Raw genomic sequence first — 20,542 nt, forward strand, 5'->3', positions numbered from 1 at the left:
ATGATTTACAAAGACATCGTTCCAAAAAGTTTGAGAGAGAAACTATAATCTCTTAACTACCTCTTTTATGAGATGTATTATTTAGTCTTTAGAGGCCCTCTCTATTTATAGATAAGAACAGAGGATCTAAGATAAGTTATTAGGATAATTTCTCTCATATCCCTTAAAAAAATTTATTATTATATAAACTTCTTTTCTATTAACCAATATATCATCACAATCCAATTAGTTCTATTATATATCTTATTATAAACTTACAACTGCTTTTGGTAATTGCTTTTACTATGATATAAACATGTGTTTTGCTAGAAAGAAGTCTTAGGATAATATTTAAATATATTCTTTTGTTGGCTACCTCATAAGTATAAGTCCATACAGCATCATTTTAGATTAATATTGAATTTTGTGAAACTTCCAAATTGTGGCAAGAAGACTTGTGGTCACAAGCTGAAGGCATATAGAAGGTCTAAGAGATGGGCTAACAAATCATACAAGAAAAGCCACCTTGGAAATGAATGGAAGAAGCCATGTGTTGCCTCGTAGCTTGGAGAAGGCATTGTCTTGGATAAAATGTGAGTGCAAAATAAGTTTCCTTTCAGTTTCCAAGGATCTGCAGCATTTGGAAATCACCAAGGCTCAATTTTCTCATGACACATTGAGATGAAGATGATCTGTAATACTGTGTTGGTTTGACAATGTAGTGATTGTGGGACTTGTCCTCCCTTACTTTGTTATTATGAGAATATTCATGTGTGAGACAGATTAGTAAAGGATTAAGAGAAGTCTAAAAGAGTTTGATGATACATATTAGGTTTGATCTATAATTTGATATAAACTTAAAATCTTAGATTGAATTGGTATCCTATGCTTTCCTTGTTAATCATGCAATTATCTTACTGCAACCAGCAAAGGACTACCATGCTGAGTGGATTCTAGTCCTAACCTACTTGAAGTATATGCTTTATCTGTGATTTAAGAAATGCCAATCTGTTCCTTGTAATTATGCTTGGGAATAAAGATTCCATTTGCATGCTATTTTGAATCATTATCCCTATGAAGCATTTCTTATATTATGTTCAGATTCATGTATTAAACATGCCAAGAGCAGCCTACTTTGCTAAACTTTCCAAAGAGCTATCTATTATTAATGTTACTGTATTTATTATTATTATTATTATTAATTTCCAACTAGCTATATTATTAATATCATAACATATATATATATATATATATATATATATATATATATATATATTCATATCTAAATCCAAAGCGCTTCTTGTTGTTGCATGTGATGTGTACAAAGAAGTATTCCATAGCATAGTATCTTCTTTGCAAGGTCTGTCGTACCAGATCATACCGTCCGGTACGGACGGTACGTATCGGTCCGACAGGCCAACGGTACGTGGACCGCCCGGTACTGTACCGAGCACTGTAGCAGTGCACTATAGCTCTATAGCACTATACTGTAACAGTGCTACAGTGCTCGATACACCTGGGTGTATCGAGCGGTATACCGTACCGTACCGGTATCGAGCTTCGGTCGAAACGCTAGTACGGTACGGTACGATAGATCTTACTTCTTTGCACATAATGCATCTATTTATGATAAATTAAAATTTAAATATTTTTAATTTAAAGAAAGAAATTATTTTTATAGAATTTAATATTTTAAGTAGAATTAGATGGGCAGAGTAGCCATTTATGATGCTGCCACATCGTATAAAGGCTAATGACTTCTTTCACGGTTGAATTCAAGATTTAGAGCCTGCGTGGATCCGATCCACCGCCTGAACCGATTCGTGGTGTGACTCGGCCCAACCCAACCCAACCCAACCTAGCTTTGTTAGTTAGACCATTCGTCTACGGCGGTGCCACGACCGGCTTAATCCAACCAAAACACCCTTAACGGAAATCAATTGGCATCAAACAAGGAAGGGGGAATAGATAGGAGTGGAGAGGGGAAATAAAGGAAATCGAATCCGGTCACCAAAATAATCACGATAAAAAAGAAGGGAGAAAGCCGTAACAGACGAATCGTTCCACGAATCGAAATCGTTGTGTCTATAGATAGCGGTAGAAGCAAATCGCAATTCCCAGTCGTCGCATCATCCCCTCGGCGATCGACCTCGAAACCCTCTCTCTCTTCTTCTTCTTCTTCTTCTTCGTCGTCGTCTGATCGCCGCAGGGCACGAGCAACCCCGTCGTCCACCAATCTTTGGGTATCCGATCTTCAGAGAATCCCGTCTTCTTCCTTTGATTTCGTCCATTTTTTCTTGTTTGATTTTAACTATAATCGTTGAAGGCGTGATGGATCGAAATCGGAAGCGCGAGGCCATTGACGGGCGGTCGCAGGAGAAGCGGGCGTGCAGCTCGTCCGAGTTCCGTCCCTGCTCCTCCACCTCATCCTCCCTGCCGCCCCCCCCTCCGCAGACGGATAGCGAGATGGAGTCGTCCTCGTCCGGGAGGTCCGATCGGGCCGGGGACTCTGGCTACGGCTCATGCGACTCCGACGATTTCGCTGGGGGATACGACTCCCGAAACCTTGTGGGGCGGGGAAGGCTGCAGAGGGTCTTCTCCGGCCTCCTCGATGACGGCTCTGGGGGCTCGGCGCAGCTGGCGGCGCTGACCGAGCTCTGCGAGGTGCTTTCTTTCTGCATGGAGGATGCCGTCGGGTACTTCCCGCTGGAGACGGTCGTGCCGCCGCTCGTGAAGCTTGCCAGCCACGAGAGCAGCCCCGACGTCATGCTTTTGGCCATAAGAGCGCTCACGTACCTCTGTGACGCGATGCCGAGGTCGGCCGAAGCCATTGTCCGGCATGGAGCACTGCCTGTCCTCTGCGGGAGGCTGTTGGCGATCGAATACTTGGACGTGGCAGAGCAGGTACTTGCTCGCGGTATTTTTCTCTCATTTGATTCTGTATGATAGAATTATCCATTCACAGTTTACAGTGGAGTATTTATTTCCTGCAATATGACTAGAGCTTACAAGCATTAGAAAAGATATCGCGGAAGCAACCAGTTCCATGCTTGCAAGCTGGAACAATCGCTGCTGTCTTAACTTACATTGATTTCTTTCCAACGAATCCTCAGGTCTGTAGAACATCATGGTTTAATGTTTTAAAGATCTGTTCATATTTGATTAAGATACTAATTTGTCAAATATTATTTGATGTACTCTATTCAGCGAGTGGCGGTTTCAACTGTAGCGAACGTGTGCAAGAAGCTTCCTCCTGATTGCTCTACGATTGTCATCGAATCTGTTCCTATTCTGTGCTCTCTTCTCCAATATGAGGATCATAAGGTACTTTAGCTCTTCGTAGCCCTTAATTATAATTGAGAAAAAAAACAGTATCTTGTTAATCCTTCTCTTTTAACTAATGGTTAGATTATTTGGTAAAACTGCATTTAATCTGTTCTGTGTATGGCAGCTGGTAGAAACTGTTGCTGCTTGTCTGGTAAGGATAACGGATTGTTTTGCTGGTTCCTCCGAATTGCTGGATGAACTCTGCAAGCATGGGATTATACAGAAGTCGCTGAATTTGATTGCTAATGATGGTCATAGATCACTTAGTCGGGCAACTTATTCTGTATGTTTTTGTTACAAATGACTTGGCATTTATTACCTACTGCTGGTGCTGTTGCTCTGATATCTATTCTTTTTAACAGACTTAATTCTGCTGTTTTAACTTCCAGGGTTTGATTGGTCTTCTCAGGAAGCTTGCCACTAGCTCCCTTGTGGCAGTTCAGACTCTCTTCGAGCTTAATATAAGTCGCACTTTGATGGGCATCTTGATGAGTTCTGACATGTTACGTGATTCTGCTTACATGTCTGTTCAAGATATGCAAACCAATCAGGTTTTACTTTGAAAATATCCAGCTTCGTGAAGTAGTTATTAGTATAAATCTTATAATTTCTTATGTTCCATGTCACAGAATGGATGACTAACTAGGCCAATGTCCCATGAAGGTTTTTTTTTTTCCTGTTATTTCTTTATGGAAGCTTATCAGAGTTAACTCTGGTAGAAATACTCAAAGCTGTGACTTGCATACCAAGTATATAATTAATGATTATTAGAGTTCTCTCTTGTCACACTTTTATGGAAACTGAATTTTTTCAACTAGCATATTCATCCATAGGAAACCAAAAGGAATAAATTTGTTAAGAAGTTGGAAGTAACACAAGTTTCCTTGTGACATACTTTCTGTCCTCCTTTATCTCATAATTATTAACTAAAGCAGTGTAAAAAGCTTCGATTGTGAAGGAAATTATTATCGCCGTCCAGATTAAATCTACAAAGCCAGAGAGCTGCAGTAGGGTCCAAGGAAGTTATATGATATCTTCCAAGCTGACACCATGTTTCTTACACCAAAGCCATACTCCTAACAAGTTTGATTTGCAGAAAGAGATGGATCAAGTAACATTGCCGATGATCATGTGGAGAATTTCTAGAAAATTCCGAAAGCAATAGCTTTTGTCTTTTGAAAGAGTTATAATACAATTGATTGGAACTGGTTTTAAGTGTTCTATGCACATGGCCAACATAGTGGTGATAAATAGTGGAAAAATTAAAAAAAAAGGTTACATGGCATAATGGAATGGAGGTGGACAAAGAAAAAGAATTGTTACAAAGGGGCAAAAATGGTGGTCATTTGGATTAACAGGAGCTAAAGAATTAAAGAGCAATATAGTATGTGGAAATTTAAAAGAATTCTATAGCAGAAAGAAATGAAAAATGATGTACGTAAAACATTGAGGAAAAAAGGATGGGATACAACATAGATCAATTGATTTTTATATATGACATACATTTGTTTATGATGTTTGGATAAATAGTTAAAAATCACGATAAATAATATATAATAATTAATTAGCATCCTTATTCTGTATGAAATAATATGAGTAACATAATACTGTAAGGATATATTGAGGATAATAACAACTTAGTATAAATGAAAAAAATTATTGTCATGGCTAAATTTATTATAAATGAATAGCAACTTATTATATATTGTTTGTACTGATAGTAAGTAAAATTGTCATTTGATGATTCTTTTAGACAATTATGGCAAAATCTAACTTGTTGAAGAGTGTTCTTTCCTCATCCTAAAGTATACCATGCCTAATACTGTTTGCTAATGCGTTCCACTTTCCTCATGATCACACAGGCTTTTCTCTTAGTACTTTGGGACCATCTCTTGAAGCATCAGACATAAAAAAGGCTCCATGATTTATAAAAATATCTTTTTTCGATTATCAAATTTAATTTTTTAAATTCCATCACTAATTTATACTTTATAATCAAGTCCAACTCTCCACCATTTTGTGATCTCATCCTTTAGTCTGTTACATGCTGAATGTTCCAAAACTAATGAAATGAGTTCATTGCAACTACAACTTGCTGTTCTTCAAATCCGTGAAGTTGTGTTATTGCTATTGTAAAATTTTTGTTTGCTTAACACAAGAAAAAAACTTATTTTGTTCAAATAGAAACAACCTAGGACATAATTCCTTCTGATCACTTTAATGGCACTATTGAAGAACTACTTCATTCTGCAGGTATATGAAGTTCTTAAGTTAGCTAATCAGTTGATCCCGCCAGTATTAAGAGATGTTCCAGATGATCAGATAGAACTAGCCAAGGAGAAGATTCTAGTAGATCAACCTAATTTCTTGCATGAGTTTTCTACGGACATTCTTCCTGTCTCTGTTCAGGTATGTTTCTACAAGTAATACTCCAAATAGTCCTAATGTTATTGTGCTAACCCTTGTATTCCTCTCTTATTTGGTGCAGGTGGTGAATTCTGGTGCAAATGCATACGTATGTTATGCCTGTGTTTCAATTATAAACAGTATTGCCTATTTCAGCACACCTGACATTCTTCTAGACTCAATCAAAAGTACAAACATCTCAAGGTGAGTATAAGTCAAGTAAATGATGACATTAACATGTGGAGATGTTTGTTCAACTCATGAGCACTTGTTAATGGTTTATTTGGCAGTTTTTTGGCAGGACTTTTGTCCCGGAAAGATCCACACGTGTTATTTTTGACACTGAAGACTGTTGAGGTTCTGATGCAAAAACTTCCTGCTGTCTTCTTAAGCTCTTTTATTAAGGAGGGGGTAGTTTATGCAATTGACGCTGCACTTTTAGTGCAAGAGAAATGCTCAGATTCTGTATCGGAACACTCCAATGATCACATGGTTGTAAGAGATACTTCGAGATGTATGTGCCATGCTTTTAATTCATCTAGGGTTTCAGCCTCTGAATCAAAAACATGCAGGCTTCAAAAAGATAGTATTCAAAGTTTGGCAAGGCACATAAAGACTACCTACTTTACCCATGAAGCAGTGGATTCTGAGATGGGCTTTACAGAAACTCTTCAAAAACTCAAAATCTTGTGCACAGTATTAAATGATAATGTGGATAGTTGTTCCACTAGTGATGGTTGCCTTCAAAATGAAGAGAACCTGACTCAAATATTACTTCAAGTCATGAGAGAGTTCTCTGAGGGAGAGTCTATGTCTACCTTTGAGTTCATTGAGAGTGGTATTGCAAGATTTCTGTCTTGTTATTTATCGAATGGCAAGTATCTATTGGGAACTACCAGTGCTATTGACTTATCAAGTCACACTCTTACTGTACTGAAGAGATTTCAGATATTTTCTTCCATTTGCTTATCAAATCCTGGTCAGAGTTGGGATAACATGCTTTTGGCAGTATTATTGAAGAAATTTCAGAATGCATTGTCTTCTTTGGATAATTTTCCTGTTATTCTAAGCCATGGTTTCAAGCTGAGAAACACTTATACAGATATCCCTGTCAGAGGCATCACTAAGAATCCCTGTTTAAGAGTACGTTTTGTGCGTCAAAATGAGGATACAAACTTATCTGACTTGGACAATGTCGTAAATGTTGATATTTCTTCATCCTTTGATGCTTTAGAAGGATATCTTTGGCCGAAAGTTAACAAAGGCAAGAATGGACATCGGACAGAGTCTGCAGATAGGAAAGCAGATGACACTACTTCAGGGATAAAACATGTCTCAGAAAAGAATCCTATAGAGACACACACAAACATCTCACAGGAGTCATGTATTTCCAACTCTGCTGAGGTGCACTTCCTGTTACCGATACTCCTTTTGCATTTGTATTATATTGCTTCTAGTGTGAAAGAATTGATCATATATTATCATACACGTAGCAATCAAGTTATAATGTAAAAAGTGGCTTTTAAATCAGATTGAAGCAAGATATCAAGTGCTTTGGATGAGCCCTTCTCTTATAGTTGCTTTTACTTTATTGTACTTCAGGTAAGCAGGCAAGAAGAACAATATTTACCTGCAGTAGACAGTAGTCCAAAACAGACTATGTCTGGTAAGATTTTCCCAACAATGGAAGCTTACATATGATTCTTGTCAGTCATTAATAGTAATGAAACCACATGTCTAAGTTTTCAGCTAAGTGAAATTATTAATTTTCTTTTAATATGAATAAATCTCTCATCACATTTCTTTTTTACTTACTGTGTCTTACCTCTTTCTTTGCTTCTGCAGCCAAGGAAGTCACTGAAGGAAGTTCAGCATCTCCAAGCATTGGAAGTGCAAAACCAAAGTTAACTTTCAGTTTAAGAGGGAAACAACTTGATTCCTCTATGACCATTTATCAAGCAGTTCTTGAAGAACAGAAAGGTGCAGAATTTGATATGGTTGTGGGATCAAAGTTCTGGAGTGAAGTGTACAAATTAACCTATAAAAGTGCGGAACCAAAAGCAAATGATAGTGAAATGCTTAATTGTGTTCCTCAGTCATCTGTCTTTTGGAATAAACATGGATTCTCAGATTGGAAGTATCCTTTTCTGCTAGCTGAGCTTCCGTGTAAAATCGATAAATTGAATGCCTCGTATGATGTCTTGTTTATGTTGAAGATTTTCGAGGGAATGAATCACTATTTGTTTCAACTGTTGAGCGATGAGAGACTCAATGCTTTTGCCGAAGGGAGAATAGAGAACTTTGATGATCTGAAGGTGATAGTTTCTTCAATTCCACAGGTTGAGTTTGTGAACAGTAAATTAAATGATAAGTTGGAGCAACAAATGCAAGACCCGTTGGTATTAACCACTGGTTGCATGCCATCATGGTGTGGCCAGTTAATGGCTGCATGCCCTTTCTTATTTTCTTTTGAGGCAAGACGGAAGTACTTCTACCTTACAACATTTGGTTCTTTAAGAAGTCAGCAGAATAACATACAGAACTTAGATGGTAGTGGTACCAACTCCTTAAATGATCGACATTCATATTCAGGTTCTTTACGTAAGAAGTTCATAGTCAATCGCAACAATATTCTTGAAAGTGCTGTGAAAATGATGAAATTACATGCTCAAAGTAAGGGAACTCTTGAAGTGGAATACGCTGAGGAAGTGGGTACTGGCCTAGGTCCCACAATGGAGTTCTTTACATTAGCAAGTCACGAATTTCAAAAGGTTGGATTGGGTATGTGGAGAGGGGATCTTAGTTATGCAGGAAGAAGTACCATTGATGGTTATTCTGAATTTGTGCTAGCTCCCTTTGGACTATTTCCTCGTCCATGGTCAACATCAACAGATGTCTCGGGTGTTGCTGAATTTCCTGAAGTGATTAAAATGTTTCTTCTTCTCGGGAAGCTTGTGGCGAAGGCAATTAAAGATGGGAGGATCCTAGATATACCATTTTCTAGGGCCTTCTACAAGATTATACTTGAGCAGGTTCTTTTGAAGTCCTATGATTGTTTTGTTTGAGAACTGTAGTTTATATTATTGATTGTTTCATAATCTGACCATGGAATGAACTTGTTACACACTTCTGTAGGAGCTCAGTATATGTGATATCCAGTCAATTGATCCAGAACTTGGAAGGACTATGTTGGAGTTTCAAGCTCTTGTCAATAGGAAAAGATTTTTGGAATCAATTTCTGGAGACTCTTCAAATTTATGTTACAGGAATACCAGTGTTAAGGATCTTTGTCTTGATTTCACTCTTCCCGGCTTCCCTGATTATCCACTTCTATCAGAGAGTACAAAAATGGTAATACATAGAACAAGATAAATAAGGTCCTCTTTGTTCATGAGCTTGTCATCTTTTAACTTTAGTTGTTTTTCTAATAGGTGAATATTGTTAACTTGGAAGAATATGTCACAATGGTTGTTGATGCAACAATTGGCAGTGGGATTTCAAGGCAAATTGATGCTTTCAAATCTGGATTTAATGAGGTATATTTTGCATTTTATTTTACTGCATCATAAAACAACATTGTTAACACTGTTTCTTATAATTGTGATTAATCATATTTAGCCTTGACTCTTCCTCTCTTATTTTTTGATGGGGGCTTCTTAATTTATTTGTTAATATAAATTGAGAATTTCCAGTAAGCCCTTTGTAAAAGGAAGCTTCCATCTGCTCTGCAAAAATTCTTTTCTGTGGACTTTGGTGGTGTGGTTAGGTCTTTGGTATGGAGCATAAGGGGGCAGACTGATGCTACTCAAAATATTCCACCACATGTTTTTGTGCTACTGCTGGCAGACTCTGCAACTTACATTTTCTTTTCTTCATATAAGAGACCGTAGATATGCTAATAGTAAAATATATGAATCTTGATATGCAATAGACCTTGAAATTATACTTTTGCATCATGTTTTTACCATGCAACTAGGCAGTAGTAAAGGTCCATCAGTATCTGTGAATTTTATCGCAAGGGGCATTTCTTAAATAACAGAGGCAAACCGAAGAGCTTTTAATATGGCTTAGACCTCAAAAGGTTAGGTTACCAAGTAACATTAGAAAGAAGAAGACAAGGGGAATCTGCATCTTGGTGCTATTCTTACTATTTAATTGATCCCCATCCTTTGAAGGAAAACCAAGGATACAAACTTGATAGAACCGAAATATCCTGAATGTAGATCTTCAGCATTATGCACTTGACGGAGAACCAAAATAATTCAAATGCAGAGTTCTTTTGATAGACGAAATGCAGATTATCTGTTTGATTGTTGGTTGGTTTTCACATTTTGTTGGAAGGTAACACCTTTTTGTTAGACCTTTTGGAATTTCATTAATTATATTGTTTAGGTCAAACATTAGAAACAAGGAAGGTTGAAGAACTGTTGTGCCATTATGAGCAATTCTTGTGATGCATATTCCATCTGGAATGGAATTTTATTGTTTATTCTTGGTTCATGCATGGACAAAATGGTTGTTCTAATGGCATTTGCATGAATAAGGAAGTCATTGCAGAACTCAGGCATCCTAATCCTTGGAAAATTTAGAAAGCTATCTTCTCATGCATTAGGTATCGTAGAGAAGGGTAAAAATGCTTAGTCATTAACTAGGTGTACTGATTTATCCCCAAGACATGAGTGTGGGCTGCATGAGTGTCCCTCTGCTTATTGGCTTGTTGTCTTTGGAAAGTTAATTAGCAAGATATTATGCTTGTTATGATCTTTATAAGTGATTCACTTATGTTGCTCGTTCCAATTCGGTGCCAAAGCAATGATTGCTACTGATTTGTTTTCCTCCAAATACCTTTTCATTTTCCATGTGATCTTACTGTCTACTATTTTGTTTAGGTGTTCTCTTTAAAAGCTCTTCAAATTTTTACCAAAGACGAGCTGGAACGGTTGCTCTGTGGAGAACAAGATTGTTGGGATGTATGTATTATTTCCACCTCCTCCTTTTCCCCCTTTAGATGCTAATCTAGTGCTCCTAGATAGTCATAATTATTCTTTCTTCACAGTTCACTGAGCTCGTCGATCACATCAACTTCGATCATGGTTATACGGGAAGCAGCCCTACTGTAGTTAGTGTCAGTATCCCACAAAATCTCTCTAGTGCATAGCTAGAAATGTTTCTATGTCCCATCTACTATATTATATCACTCTGAATATTTTTATCTTCAGTTTCTAGAAATCATACAAGAGCTTGAGCGAGATCAGCGTAGGGCTTTCTTGCAATTTGTTACGGGCTCTCCTCGTCTCCCACCTGGAGGCTTAGCTGCACTCAAACCAAAGTTGACAGTGGTTCGTAAGGTTAGAAAAATTATTATCACCTTAATATGACGTACCACCTGAAATTGCATGAGCCTTACATTTTTATTTCTGCTTATGTTTTTAATAGCAGCACAGTAGTTGTGATGCCGATATGGATTTGCCGAGCGTCATGACTTGCGCTAATTATCTAAAGCTCCCACCTTACTCTTCTAAGGTAAGTACAATGTCCATGTTTCCTTTGTTGCATCTCATCCCCACATCCATCTGGTAGAACCATTCTCTTTCCCAACTGTAAAACGATAATCTCGTTGTGCTAATTTTATCTCGAGCGTTGCAGTAGCTTTTTTTTTTCAGACATTTTAGGTGGTGTAACCATGTGAAAAAATATTGAACTAATCACATCACTGGTTTGCAGGAGAAGATGAGACATAAATTGCTTTACGCGATAACAGAAGGCCAGGGGTCATTTCACCTCTCGTAGAAGGCTGCACTTTGACTTTTTTTTTTTTTTTAAGTGAATCAAGGCACATTGAACACCGTAGTCGATACTGTAAAACTGTAAACATGCTACCAGGTTAGAGGTTGTATATAGGGGGGGATGGCACAGCACACGGTGGGCAGATTGTGCAGAACAAAGGGAAGCCCATCGCAGCAATTGTACAGAGTTCTGGTGATGCAAATGGGGTGTACAGAAAACTGTGAATAGGGCTTTTTTTTTACTTGCAAAACTCCTTTTATTTATGTGGCTTCATGCTGTCATTTATGTGTACAAATAATAAAAAAAAAGGGTATGTAGGACTTGTATATAATATTATATACTCCCTGTTTCCATCAATCTTCTCGTAGCTGCCTGCATGTATATATATAAAGCTTGTTCCAAACAAGCGTTTTAACGGGATCTCAACATTGTAGATGATGATGACACGATAGATAAGTAGCGATTCATGATGTACCAATTAGACCGTGTTCGAGGAAACATATTCAACCCTCGAAATAAATATAACATATTCAACCCTAAAAATAAATATGAAAAAAAAAAACCGTGCAGTTCGCCATTTTATTCGCGTTCATAGGTTTATGAAACTGTCTGTACATTGAAAAGTATGACGTACAAGCAGATCATGCTGAGCAAATCGAAACTCTGAGATCACCAAGAGGTCTCTTCATACGAGGCAACCGACGGGTTAGGAGGAATCAGGGGGTGACAGATTTGTCGAATGCTTCGTGCAATCAAATGGTCCTACGTCCTGAGCTTTCCGTTTAACCTGCAGAGCCCACCACATAAAAACACAAGACCACCAAATGGTCACAGCAATAGAAGCACAAAACATTTTATAACCTGATTGGAGTTCAATCCACCCAGGTTGGGCTGATCTCAAGTTGGACCAGTAAGATGATATGATTCAAGTCGGATTCCACAAAAAGAAAAAGTTATATATTATAATACACACAAAGCCATAATTATCAAAATATGACTAAAAACGCTTCGATTTCTTCCTGCACAAAATCATTTACCCGTGTTGCCAATCATCAGCATGACAAATCTGGTGACACGCCTTCATCGATGCCCCTCATCAAGATGCATCATCACATTAACGAAAAATACAAAGTAAAGGAGTCTTTGTATGCACAAAATTATCCAAAGTGCCTTCGAGATGAAAACACCAAGCTCCTAAAGTGCCACCTAAAACCAAGGACCGAAAAGATTTTCCGACCTAATCCCTTTGAGAATCATATTAGTAACCCGAGGTATACAAGTGCAGATGCGAGTAGTCCAAAGAAGTTCCTCTCTTCTCTGTGTTAAAGGAGAACTTTTATACCAGGTTATAAAGCACAAGAAGAAAGCTTACGATTACTTTTCTAATTATAAATGGCAAGAAAAAAGTTTGTGATTACCTTTCTGGTAATAGATGGTAAGAAGGAAGCTTGTGATTGTCTTTCTAGTCATAAATAACAAAAATGAAACTTCTTCTTCTTCTCTCTCTGGGCAATACATGGTAACGTGTCGAATGATTAGTTGATAATATATCCCCTATCATTTACCCCCCCCCTCCCCAAGACGTGCTTCGAGCCTTTTGCGAGAGGAACTCAAAATGCGACGTTTAGCTCATCTGACATGAGAACGTCCAAGATTCACATGTCTGGAGCATATTTTGGCCTATATTTTCATCGTGGTGAATTTCTCCTCACACAAGTCGTGATATCCCGACTCATATGCCTCAAGCACATTTGATCTTGTGCCTCCGTCATGACAAATTTCTCTTCATGCGAGTCGAGTTTTCCCAACGCATACGCCTCGGACATATTTTACCTTGTGCCTCTATCATGATGGATTTTTCTTCACATGGGTCGGGTTTTCCTAACTCATGCGCCTCAAGCACATTCGGCCTTGCGCCTCCATCATAATGAATCTCTCCACGCGGGTCAGATTTTCTCGACTCACATGCTTCGGGCACATTTGACCTTATGCCTCCGTTGTAGCGAATTTCTCTTCATATAGATCATGTTTTTTTTTACTCACACATCTCGAGCATATTTTACCTTATGCCTCCACCGTGATGGATTTCTCTTCACAAAGTTAGGTTGTCCTTTTCTGGTGTCACTTGCATGAAGACCAGTGTTTCTTAACTCGATCTCTCCAACGCCCAAATTAGTATCCTGAGGTGTACGAGTACGAACGTAAAGAATCCAAAGAAGTTCCTCTCTTCTCTGTGTTAAAAGTGAGCTTTTATACTTAATCATAAAGGGTAAGAAGAGAGCTTGTGATTGTCTTTCTGATCATAAAGGATAAGAAGAAAACTTGTGATTGTCTTTATAGTCACAAATGGCAAAAAAAGGAAACTTATGATTGTCTTTCTGATCATAAATGACAAAAAGAAAGCTTCATCTTCTCTTCCACGTAGCAATAATGTGTTGAATGATTAGTCTAACATATACTTTTAGAAGAGAATAAAAGAATAAGTAGACTAAAGGGAAGAAGGGAAAAGGGAGATAAAATTAAAAAATAAAAAGGAGAATGAGATAAAGAAGAAAAAAGTAAAATCAAAATGGAAATAAAGATAAATTACCACCTTTCCTTTTCAAAGGAAAAAATGCATCCAAAAATTGCTCTATCTTATCTTATATTTCATATCATGCATATTATTTTTTCTATATTATCATTAAACGACAACGTATAATATAATTTCTCATAATATTATTATCAAACCTACAAGGAAATTTTGCCTTGTTGTTGCCTGAATTTTTTAATCTAAAGTTGGTGACAAGACATTAATTTCATAGTGTAAGTCTAAAATCCTGTTCCAGTGTAAGTCTAAAATCCCGTTCCATCCTAAACTTTCGGTTTCCAAATAAACAAATTAATCAAACTCTTAGAAAATATACACATTGCCACCATGCCTGAGCACAATCTAAATGAAATAATGTGTAAGCTTGTACCATACTAATAAAAAGGAAGAGAAGATGGCATACCGGTGACCATCGACCAGGTTTAGGAAGAGTCTTGTCTGGTGGAGAATTTTGTACAGGGCCTGTTTTCAACTCCAATATTTCCTGTTAATAGCTGATCCATGAGTGCTTGCCAACATATGCAAAATAGATGAGCTGAGTGCTTCCTATGAATCTATGACCTTATGTATGATATGCAGGTAAAAGAAAGGAGTGGAATCATTAGATAGATGTAGGAGAATATGATAATGCTGTTCCAAAGTATTCTTGGTAGAAGCAACCTGATGTCAGGTATGGCATAAACTAACAGACAAAAAAATCATTTGCTACAGCTATCATCCACCATAAGTTTTGGGTTTTCATCCTTATACCAAAAAGCAATAACAAATTAATGATTTTTGTCTTAACAAGCTTCTTAATTTAGCTTTGTTTTCAACAATTGTCAATCGACTACTTTCTGCACTATGTTTCACCATCACTTAAGAACCAGCTTCATTCTTAATAGTATTGCTCTTCAATCATTATTGGAAACACAAAAGCAAAAGACACCAGGGAGAGAGACATGTCTGAGTCTGGACAGGTTTGAGAAAACAAACAGTCTTAACATTTTAATTCCTGTTGGAATCAATAAAAAGTCTATACTCATTTAATCCAATTATTTGAAGGAACTAAAGCAAAAATAGTCAATCCTGAAAACTTTTCATCAGCATTAACTGACCTCCCCAAAAGCCTCAATAGCAGCAAGCCACTCATCGGTGAATGGGACAGCATTCAAGTGATGTTTCAGATGGGTAATATCTTGCTGCACTCTATCCTTCTGATCATTCTTGCTGCCACTGGAGATAAATAAGAGAAAAAGAAAACTTTGATGCATTCACATTTATCCTGAACAAGATGAAAGTAGCTCAACTTATATAACAAGTACTTACTTGGGCACCAAGGTTCCCTCTTCCTTTAAGTTGATAGGATCCTTATTATCAAAACACACTCTAAAATCATGACATTTACTGTCAGTTGATGCCGTAGGTTGAGGATCCTCTGGTAAACTAGACACTATAGCAGCCAAATTATTCATTCCTAAATTTGCTTTCTCAACATGTATGCCTGTGTTATGTGCTGAACAGTCTACTTCTGTATTGCTAATGAAATCAGAACCAGCTATGTGTTCTTTGCTTGAAGTCAAAGATGACATGGTTTCCTCTGAAGAGATACGTGTCACATGGTGGATTTCTGAATCGTCCACAGCACATGTTTCTTGAGCTAAAGAACAACCTGATTCTGAACTGTTACAAGAGCCAGAACCTACTACTTTCGTTTTACTCCATCTCAAAGGTGATTTGGTTAAAGCAGAAAATTCAACAAATCTCGATGAAATGCCAACCTCTAGATCTGGCAATGAATTTGAATTCCTAGCTGCCAACCCACCCTGTTCTGAGACAGCATGAGCAACCCACCCTGTATATTCTGACAGTGGTCGTTTGGCCTTGTTATCCAATTCTGAAGCACCTTCATCTAACACATCTGCATTTAGTTTACACAGAGAGCTTGCTTCAGATAATTCAGTTTCACTTGCATGATTTATTTTGGTAGGCAAGCATGTATGGTGGACATCCTCAGGGATATTAACTTTCAGTGGTACCACAGGTAATCTACTTTCATGAACCAAAAGCTTGTTATTCATCTTCAGCACTGAGCTACTCACAAAAGGTACTTCCTTGTCAACATTATGTTCTGGGTTTCCTGATGACAAAACTTGAGGGTGTGCAAAATCATCATCAATTAGTGACCGATACCTCTTTAAGGCTTGTTGACCACTTGTCTGGCTGTCTGACAACCTTCCAGAGGCTCCTATAGCCATCTTGTCCCTTTGCATCTTTGAAACATTTTCCCTCGTTGATGGATGCACAACATTTCCGTTGGATGAGGGTAAAGAGATAGCTACCAAAGAGTTCTCCATTTTGCTAGAAATTATAGTCCCAGCAAAAGATTCTGGAGCAGGAAGGCCCTTCAAAGATTTTTGCCAAGTCGAAGTAGGCAAAAGCCTCGATTCTTCTGTGGGCCTTATCTTACTTGCTCTTATACAAGGAATAGTAGGTCGGGGCGGTTGAACATTTACTTGAGGTTGGGGGCAATATGAAGGACGCTTGCCCTACAATATCAGTAAATATTAAATAACGAATACTGTCAAAAATAACTAGTCATGGAGTTCAAAATCATCTGATTGAGAACATTAAATAATCTAATTTGATAGTTGACGGGCACCTGCATGAGCAAACATGCAGACATACCATAAGGTATGTTGGTGCACAACTAATCAGACAAAAAAAAATTATAAAAAATTACTCACAGTGGCTGTCATATATATTAAGCTTATAAATTAGTTAATTTCTCGACCTTCCATTTTGAACATCTTTCAGTTAAAAAGTTGAAACAGAACACCATTGTGGTTATGATATCTTTATGGTGGTTTAGCTGCTGTTATGAACTGGTATAAGTTTGAAACTTTCCAAAAACTCAAACATGTGCTCATTGTTGTATCATAGGAATAGCTTCAAATTGACTTCTTAATTATCATCCAACATTTATTTAATAATCACATAGGAACCCTATTTTGAAGTGTTGGAAACGTTGATGTGCATCCGCTGCATGTATGCTGTCAATTATTTGATAACCGTCATTATATTCATTAAGCAGAATTTTGCATTTCTACCTTCCCTTATGAAGCATGACAACAGAAGGAGATGATATTTAATACAAATTAAAGTTTATTAAAAACCAATTAGCAAATGTCACCTTTTTTTTTCTCTTTAATTAGAATGATTTTGCCCAGTTCAACTTTTTGTGTATCCAATATGCAGCAAGAAATTGATATAGAAACATAATGGTAGATGTTACCTGTTGAAAAAATCCCAACGATGGTGAAGGCATCCGCAACGCAGATGGTTTTGCATGTCCTGGTGCAAGAGCACCTCCTGCAGCATGATAGGCTTTTGAAGGATATGATGAAGATTCTTTACTGGAGTTACAAGAAATTATTGTTCCCTGCACAACTTTAGAAGCTGATGAATCTGACATCAAACTAAAACCTTTCACACCTCTCTCCATCAAGGGAACCTAGAAAATAAATAAACACCTTTCAGTGGACTTTCTAATTTGATCAATGCATGCCAAACCAAAACTGAATGGAAATAAATAGTATAACTAATACTACATTATTCAGTTTGATGCCATATACAGATTTAAAAAAGATCAATAACAGACTCAATGAACATGTTGTTCCTCACCAAGGGCCTATGAGAATTAACTGCAGAAGATTTGGATGATTGAGCACAAGTGGATTGGTTTCTCATGTTTGATGGAAAACACCTCACACTAGAATTCTGCTCCGTATAAACTGCAATTCCAATATGTCATACAGATAGTACAGAATACTAAATATGGCCAACAAACTTCACCAAAATATATTAACAGACTTCTCAAGAATCATTTAGACAAAATAAAATCAAATTTAGAAAGAGTACCCATCGTGGCACGTTGGTCTAAAGTAAAGTCCCTTGGGGTTGAAATGTCACCTCTGGAAGTAGGTGTAAGAGAGGCAGCATGTGACTTTGTAGGCATAAACTTCGGAATTTTTGATGTAGGATTTGCTGCATTTGAGCTTGCAACTCTCTTTTGTGTACAGTGGAGTTAAGATTATGGTTTTTGAAGTTATTAAAATAAAAGGACGAATCAGTGAATGAAGCAATGAGGAGGGTCAATATATGAATCCTTACCTCCATAAATAGAGCAACTAATGAATATTAAATTTATTAAAAAAAATTAGGCAAATGAAAAAGATCTAGAATCTGTCAAATCCCCTCTGATAATAAGTATCCAAATATTCTTTTTGGAAGAGGAATGTAAAAGGATATGAAGATGCAGCCGGTAGTCGTGGCACACTTTTTGTTGTGCGCTTGCTCGTTGATATAACTCCTGAGACCTAGAGATTGCAGAAAATGATATGAGCATATAAATCTTCACTTGTAATATCTGATTAGTGGCATAAAGGAAGTTGTATATGCATATTGGGAATACTGAAGTGTCACCTACGATGGTTCATACAAAATCACATGGAAAAGAAGATATCATAGAGCTGACTTGCGAAATACTAACCATCAACTCTTGCTGTTCTTCCTGAATTGATGCATCAAACTTGCCAATTAAATTGCTATCTTTCAATTTTCTTCCTCCAGATTGCACATGCATTTTGCCAATAGTCTTCTGTCCAACAGCATCACATGGCGTTGTAACATCTGACTTATGGAACCCCAATAGTGGTGACAGTTGTCCATTAATTACAGAGAGAACACTCTCCTTCTGCTTCATGGAAGACCCACCGAGGATAGACAGCTCCAGTGGATCTAGCACACCTGATGAGAGTGATAAAATTTCAGGGACATGATTAAGTAAATTGTAAGAAATCAGTACCTTCTTAGTAGAGAATTAGTGATATGATTAGTGATAAAACTAAAGCACCTTCTACTAAATCAGATACTAGAGAATTAGTGATAAAATTAAAGTACCTTCTTCGGTTAGGAATGCTTGGTTCCAAGCTAAGCTTTTCCTCAGATTACACCGTCCAGACTTTTTGCTCCTCTTCTGCACTGATTCCACCTTGCAGAAGGTTGAAACATCCAAACCATCTTCTTCAATAGTGGAAATATTCTCTTTGTTGCTCATATCTTTGGGTGATTTACAAGTCCGTACCAGCTGAACCTTATGTTCAGCAAGTCCTGCATTCGATAAGATAAAGTCCACACTAAAAACATGCTACTTTCCCAAACATGTATATATAGATAGAGGTCATCCAACTTAAAGATTGTTACAACAATGATAATAGCTGATTTGATATTGATGATCCAATACACTTTCTTTTCTTTCTACCAAACCGAGTGCCCCGCACGGTACCCGAGCAGAATAAACCCAACAAAGTCAAGATAGTCGCCTACGAAAGGGTCCACATCACAACTTCATCGTGTGCGTTAAACATCTAGAAACGTACAGGCGAAAAGCTAATGTGAAAGGGATTTCTGGATGACCTGCCTTTCATTTCAAGCGCCACCACGGACGGCTCAAGAATCTGACAGAGCAACTCTAATTCAAGGATAAACACAGAACGCATACCTTCCCAAGACCTAGGAAGAGAAAGAAAGCGCGGAATTGCAGGAGTTGTTCCAAACAGGAAACCCTAACGGCACCGACCCTGACCCGAGGAGAGAGAGAGCGAAAGAGGAGAGAGGGGAGCTCGCCTGCTGATGAGCTAGGGTTCGCCATGGGCGGCAGCGGCGGCCTCGAGGCGTCGGAACCATCCTCCACCGAGGTGAGGGAGAGATCGGGAGGACGGAAGCGCGATCCCATCTAAAAATGGCCGAGAGGCTCCATCTTGTCTGCGAGCGTCTCCTCCCTTTTAATTTCGGGGCGCCAAAGGCGGCCTTCGGATCGCGGTTGTGTTTGTCTTTTTATTTATTTATTTATTTATTTATTTTGGGCGTGGAAATTTTAAAACGGGTGGGAGCGGGAAAAGTGAGACCGCACGTGCGAGTCCACTCTCGTCGACGGGGGACCCATGGTGATCAGCTCGGACACGTGGCGAACTAATATTGGTGTTGTATGATAGAAAAGAAGTAGCAACTTTGTTTTTTGTTAATATTGTGCGAATTTCCGGACAAATCTTTCGGCTTTTCTAATTGGTGGTTTTTATATTTCTATTTTTCTTATTAGTACCTTATCTCCAAAATGTTTTTGATCTTTTCCTTCACATCGAATGGATCCGATCCATAAGATAAATCGATATATTATTATGTTATTTATAATAATATTATAATATTTTGATATCATAAAAAAATATTATGTATATATCGTCATTTATATTTAAAGAGACCATACGAAATATATGAATATGGTACTAATTACGTTGAGTTATAAGTAAAGGGGCAGCAAAAAATAAAAATAAAAATAATATATTTTGTGTCAAAACACTTCGGATTTAATTTAAAGATTAATCGTAAATTAAAAGTCATCATTTATCATAAGTT

The 20,542-nt window shown here is 37.6% G+C and overlaps 2 protein-coding genes across 6 annotated transcripts; one reads left to right on the forward strand and one right to left on the reverse strand.

The window, feature by feature from the left end:
• The first annotated feature begins 1,943 nt into the window (after nucleotides 1-1,943).
• LOC135673737 (E3 ubiquitin-protein ligase UPL4-like) lies at nucleotides 1,944-11,856 on the forward strand. Of its 4 annotated transcripts, none has more exons than XM_065182987.1 (18): nucleotides 1,944-2,222; nucleotides 2,306-2,883; nucleotides 2,982-3,092; nucleotides 3,187-3,303; nucleotides 3,431-3,589; nucleotides 3,696-3,857; nucleotides 5,560-5,715; nucleotides 5,795-5,916; nucleotides 6,003-7,116; nucleotides 7,315-7,378; nucleotides 7,558-8,744; nucleotides 8,848-9,063; nucleotides 9,144-9,248; nucleotides 10,602-10,682; nucleotides 10,769-10,837; nucleotides 10,932-11,060; nucleotides 11,149-11,235; nucleotides 11,437-11,856. In XM_065182987.1, the coding sequence occupies exons 2-18, from the start codon at nucleotides 2,311-2,313 to the stop codon at nucleotides 11,500-11,502; spliced, it is 4,518 nt and encodes a 1,505-aa protein (XP_065039059.1). In that variant the 5' UTR covers nucleotides 1,944-2,222; nucleotides 2,306-2,310; the 3' UTR covers nucleotides 11,503-11,856. The 4 variants fall into 4 exon arrangements, with proteins under 4 accessions (XP_065039059.1, XP_065039060.1, XP_065039061.1 ...); XM_065182988.1 differs by having other exon boundaries at nucleotides 11,152-11,235; XM_065182989.1 differs by having other exon boundaries at nucleotides 2,329-2,883.
• On the reverse strand, nucleotides 11,510-19,934 carry LOC135673738 (uncharacterized). 2 transcript variants are annotated; one of them, XM_065182992.1, is made up of 10 exons: nucleotides 19,757-19,934; nucleotides 19,031-19,240; nucleotides 18,621-18,877; nucleotides 18,041-18,447; nucleotides 17,753-17,862; nucleotides 17,364-17,582; nucleotides 15,398-16,617; nucleotides 15,187-15,304; nucleotides 14,493-14,573; nucleotides 11,510-12,286 (listed from the first exon to the last, which is right to left on the reverse strand). In XM_065182992.1, exons 4-10 carry the CDS (start codon nucleotides 18,084-18,086, stop codon nucleotides 12,206-12,208), a joined length of 1,875 nt encoding a protein of 624 aa, XP_065039064.1. In that variant the 5' UTR covers nucleotides 18,087-18,447; nucleotides 18,621-18,877; nucleotides 19,031-19,240; nucleotides 19,757-19,934; the 3' UTR covers nucleotides 11,510-12,205. The 2 variants fall into 2 exon arrangements, with proteins under 2 accessions (XP_065039064.1, XP_065039063.1); XM_065182991.1 differs by having other exon boundaries at nucleotides 17,990-18,447.
• Nucleotides 19,935-20,542: the final 608 nt, after the last annotated feature.

The sequence above is a fragment of the Musa acuminata genome, chromosome BXJ1-5 (genome assembly GCF_036884655.1).
Source record: "Musa acuminata AAA Group cultivar baxijiao chromosome BXJ1-5, Cavendish_Baxijiao_AAA, whole genome shotgun sequence".
NCBI lineage: Eukaryota > Viridiplantae > Streptophyta > Magnoliopsida > Zingiberales > Musaceae > Musa > Musa acuminata.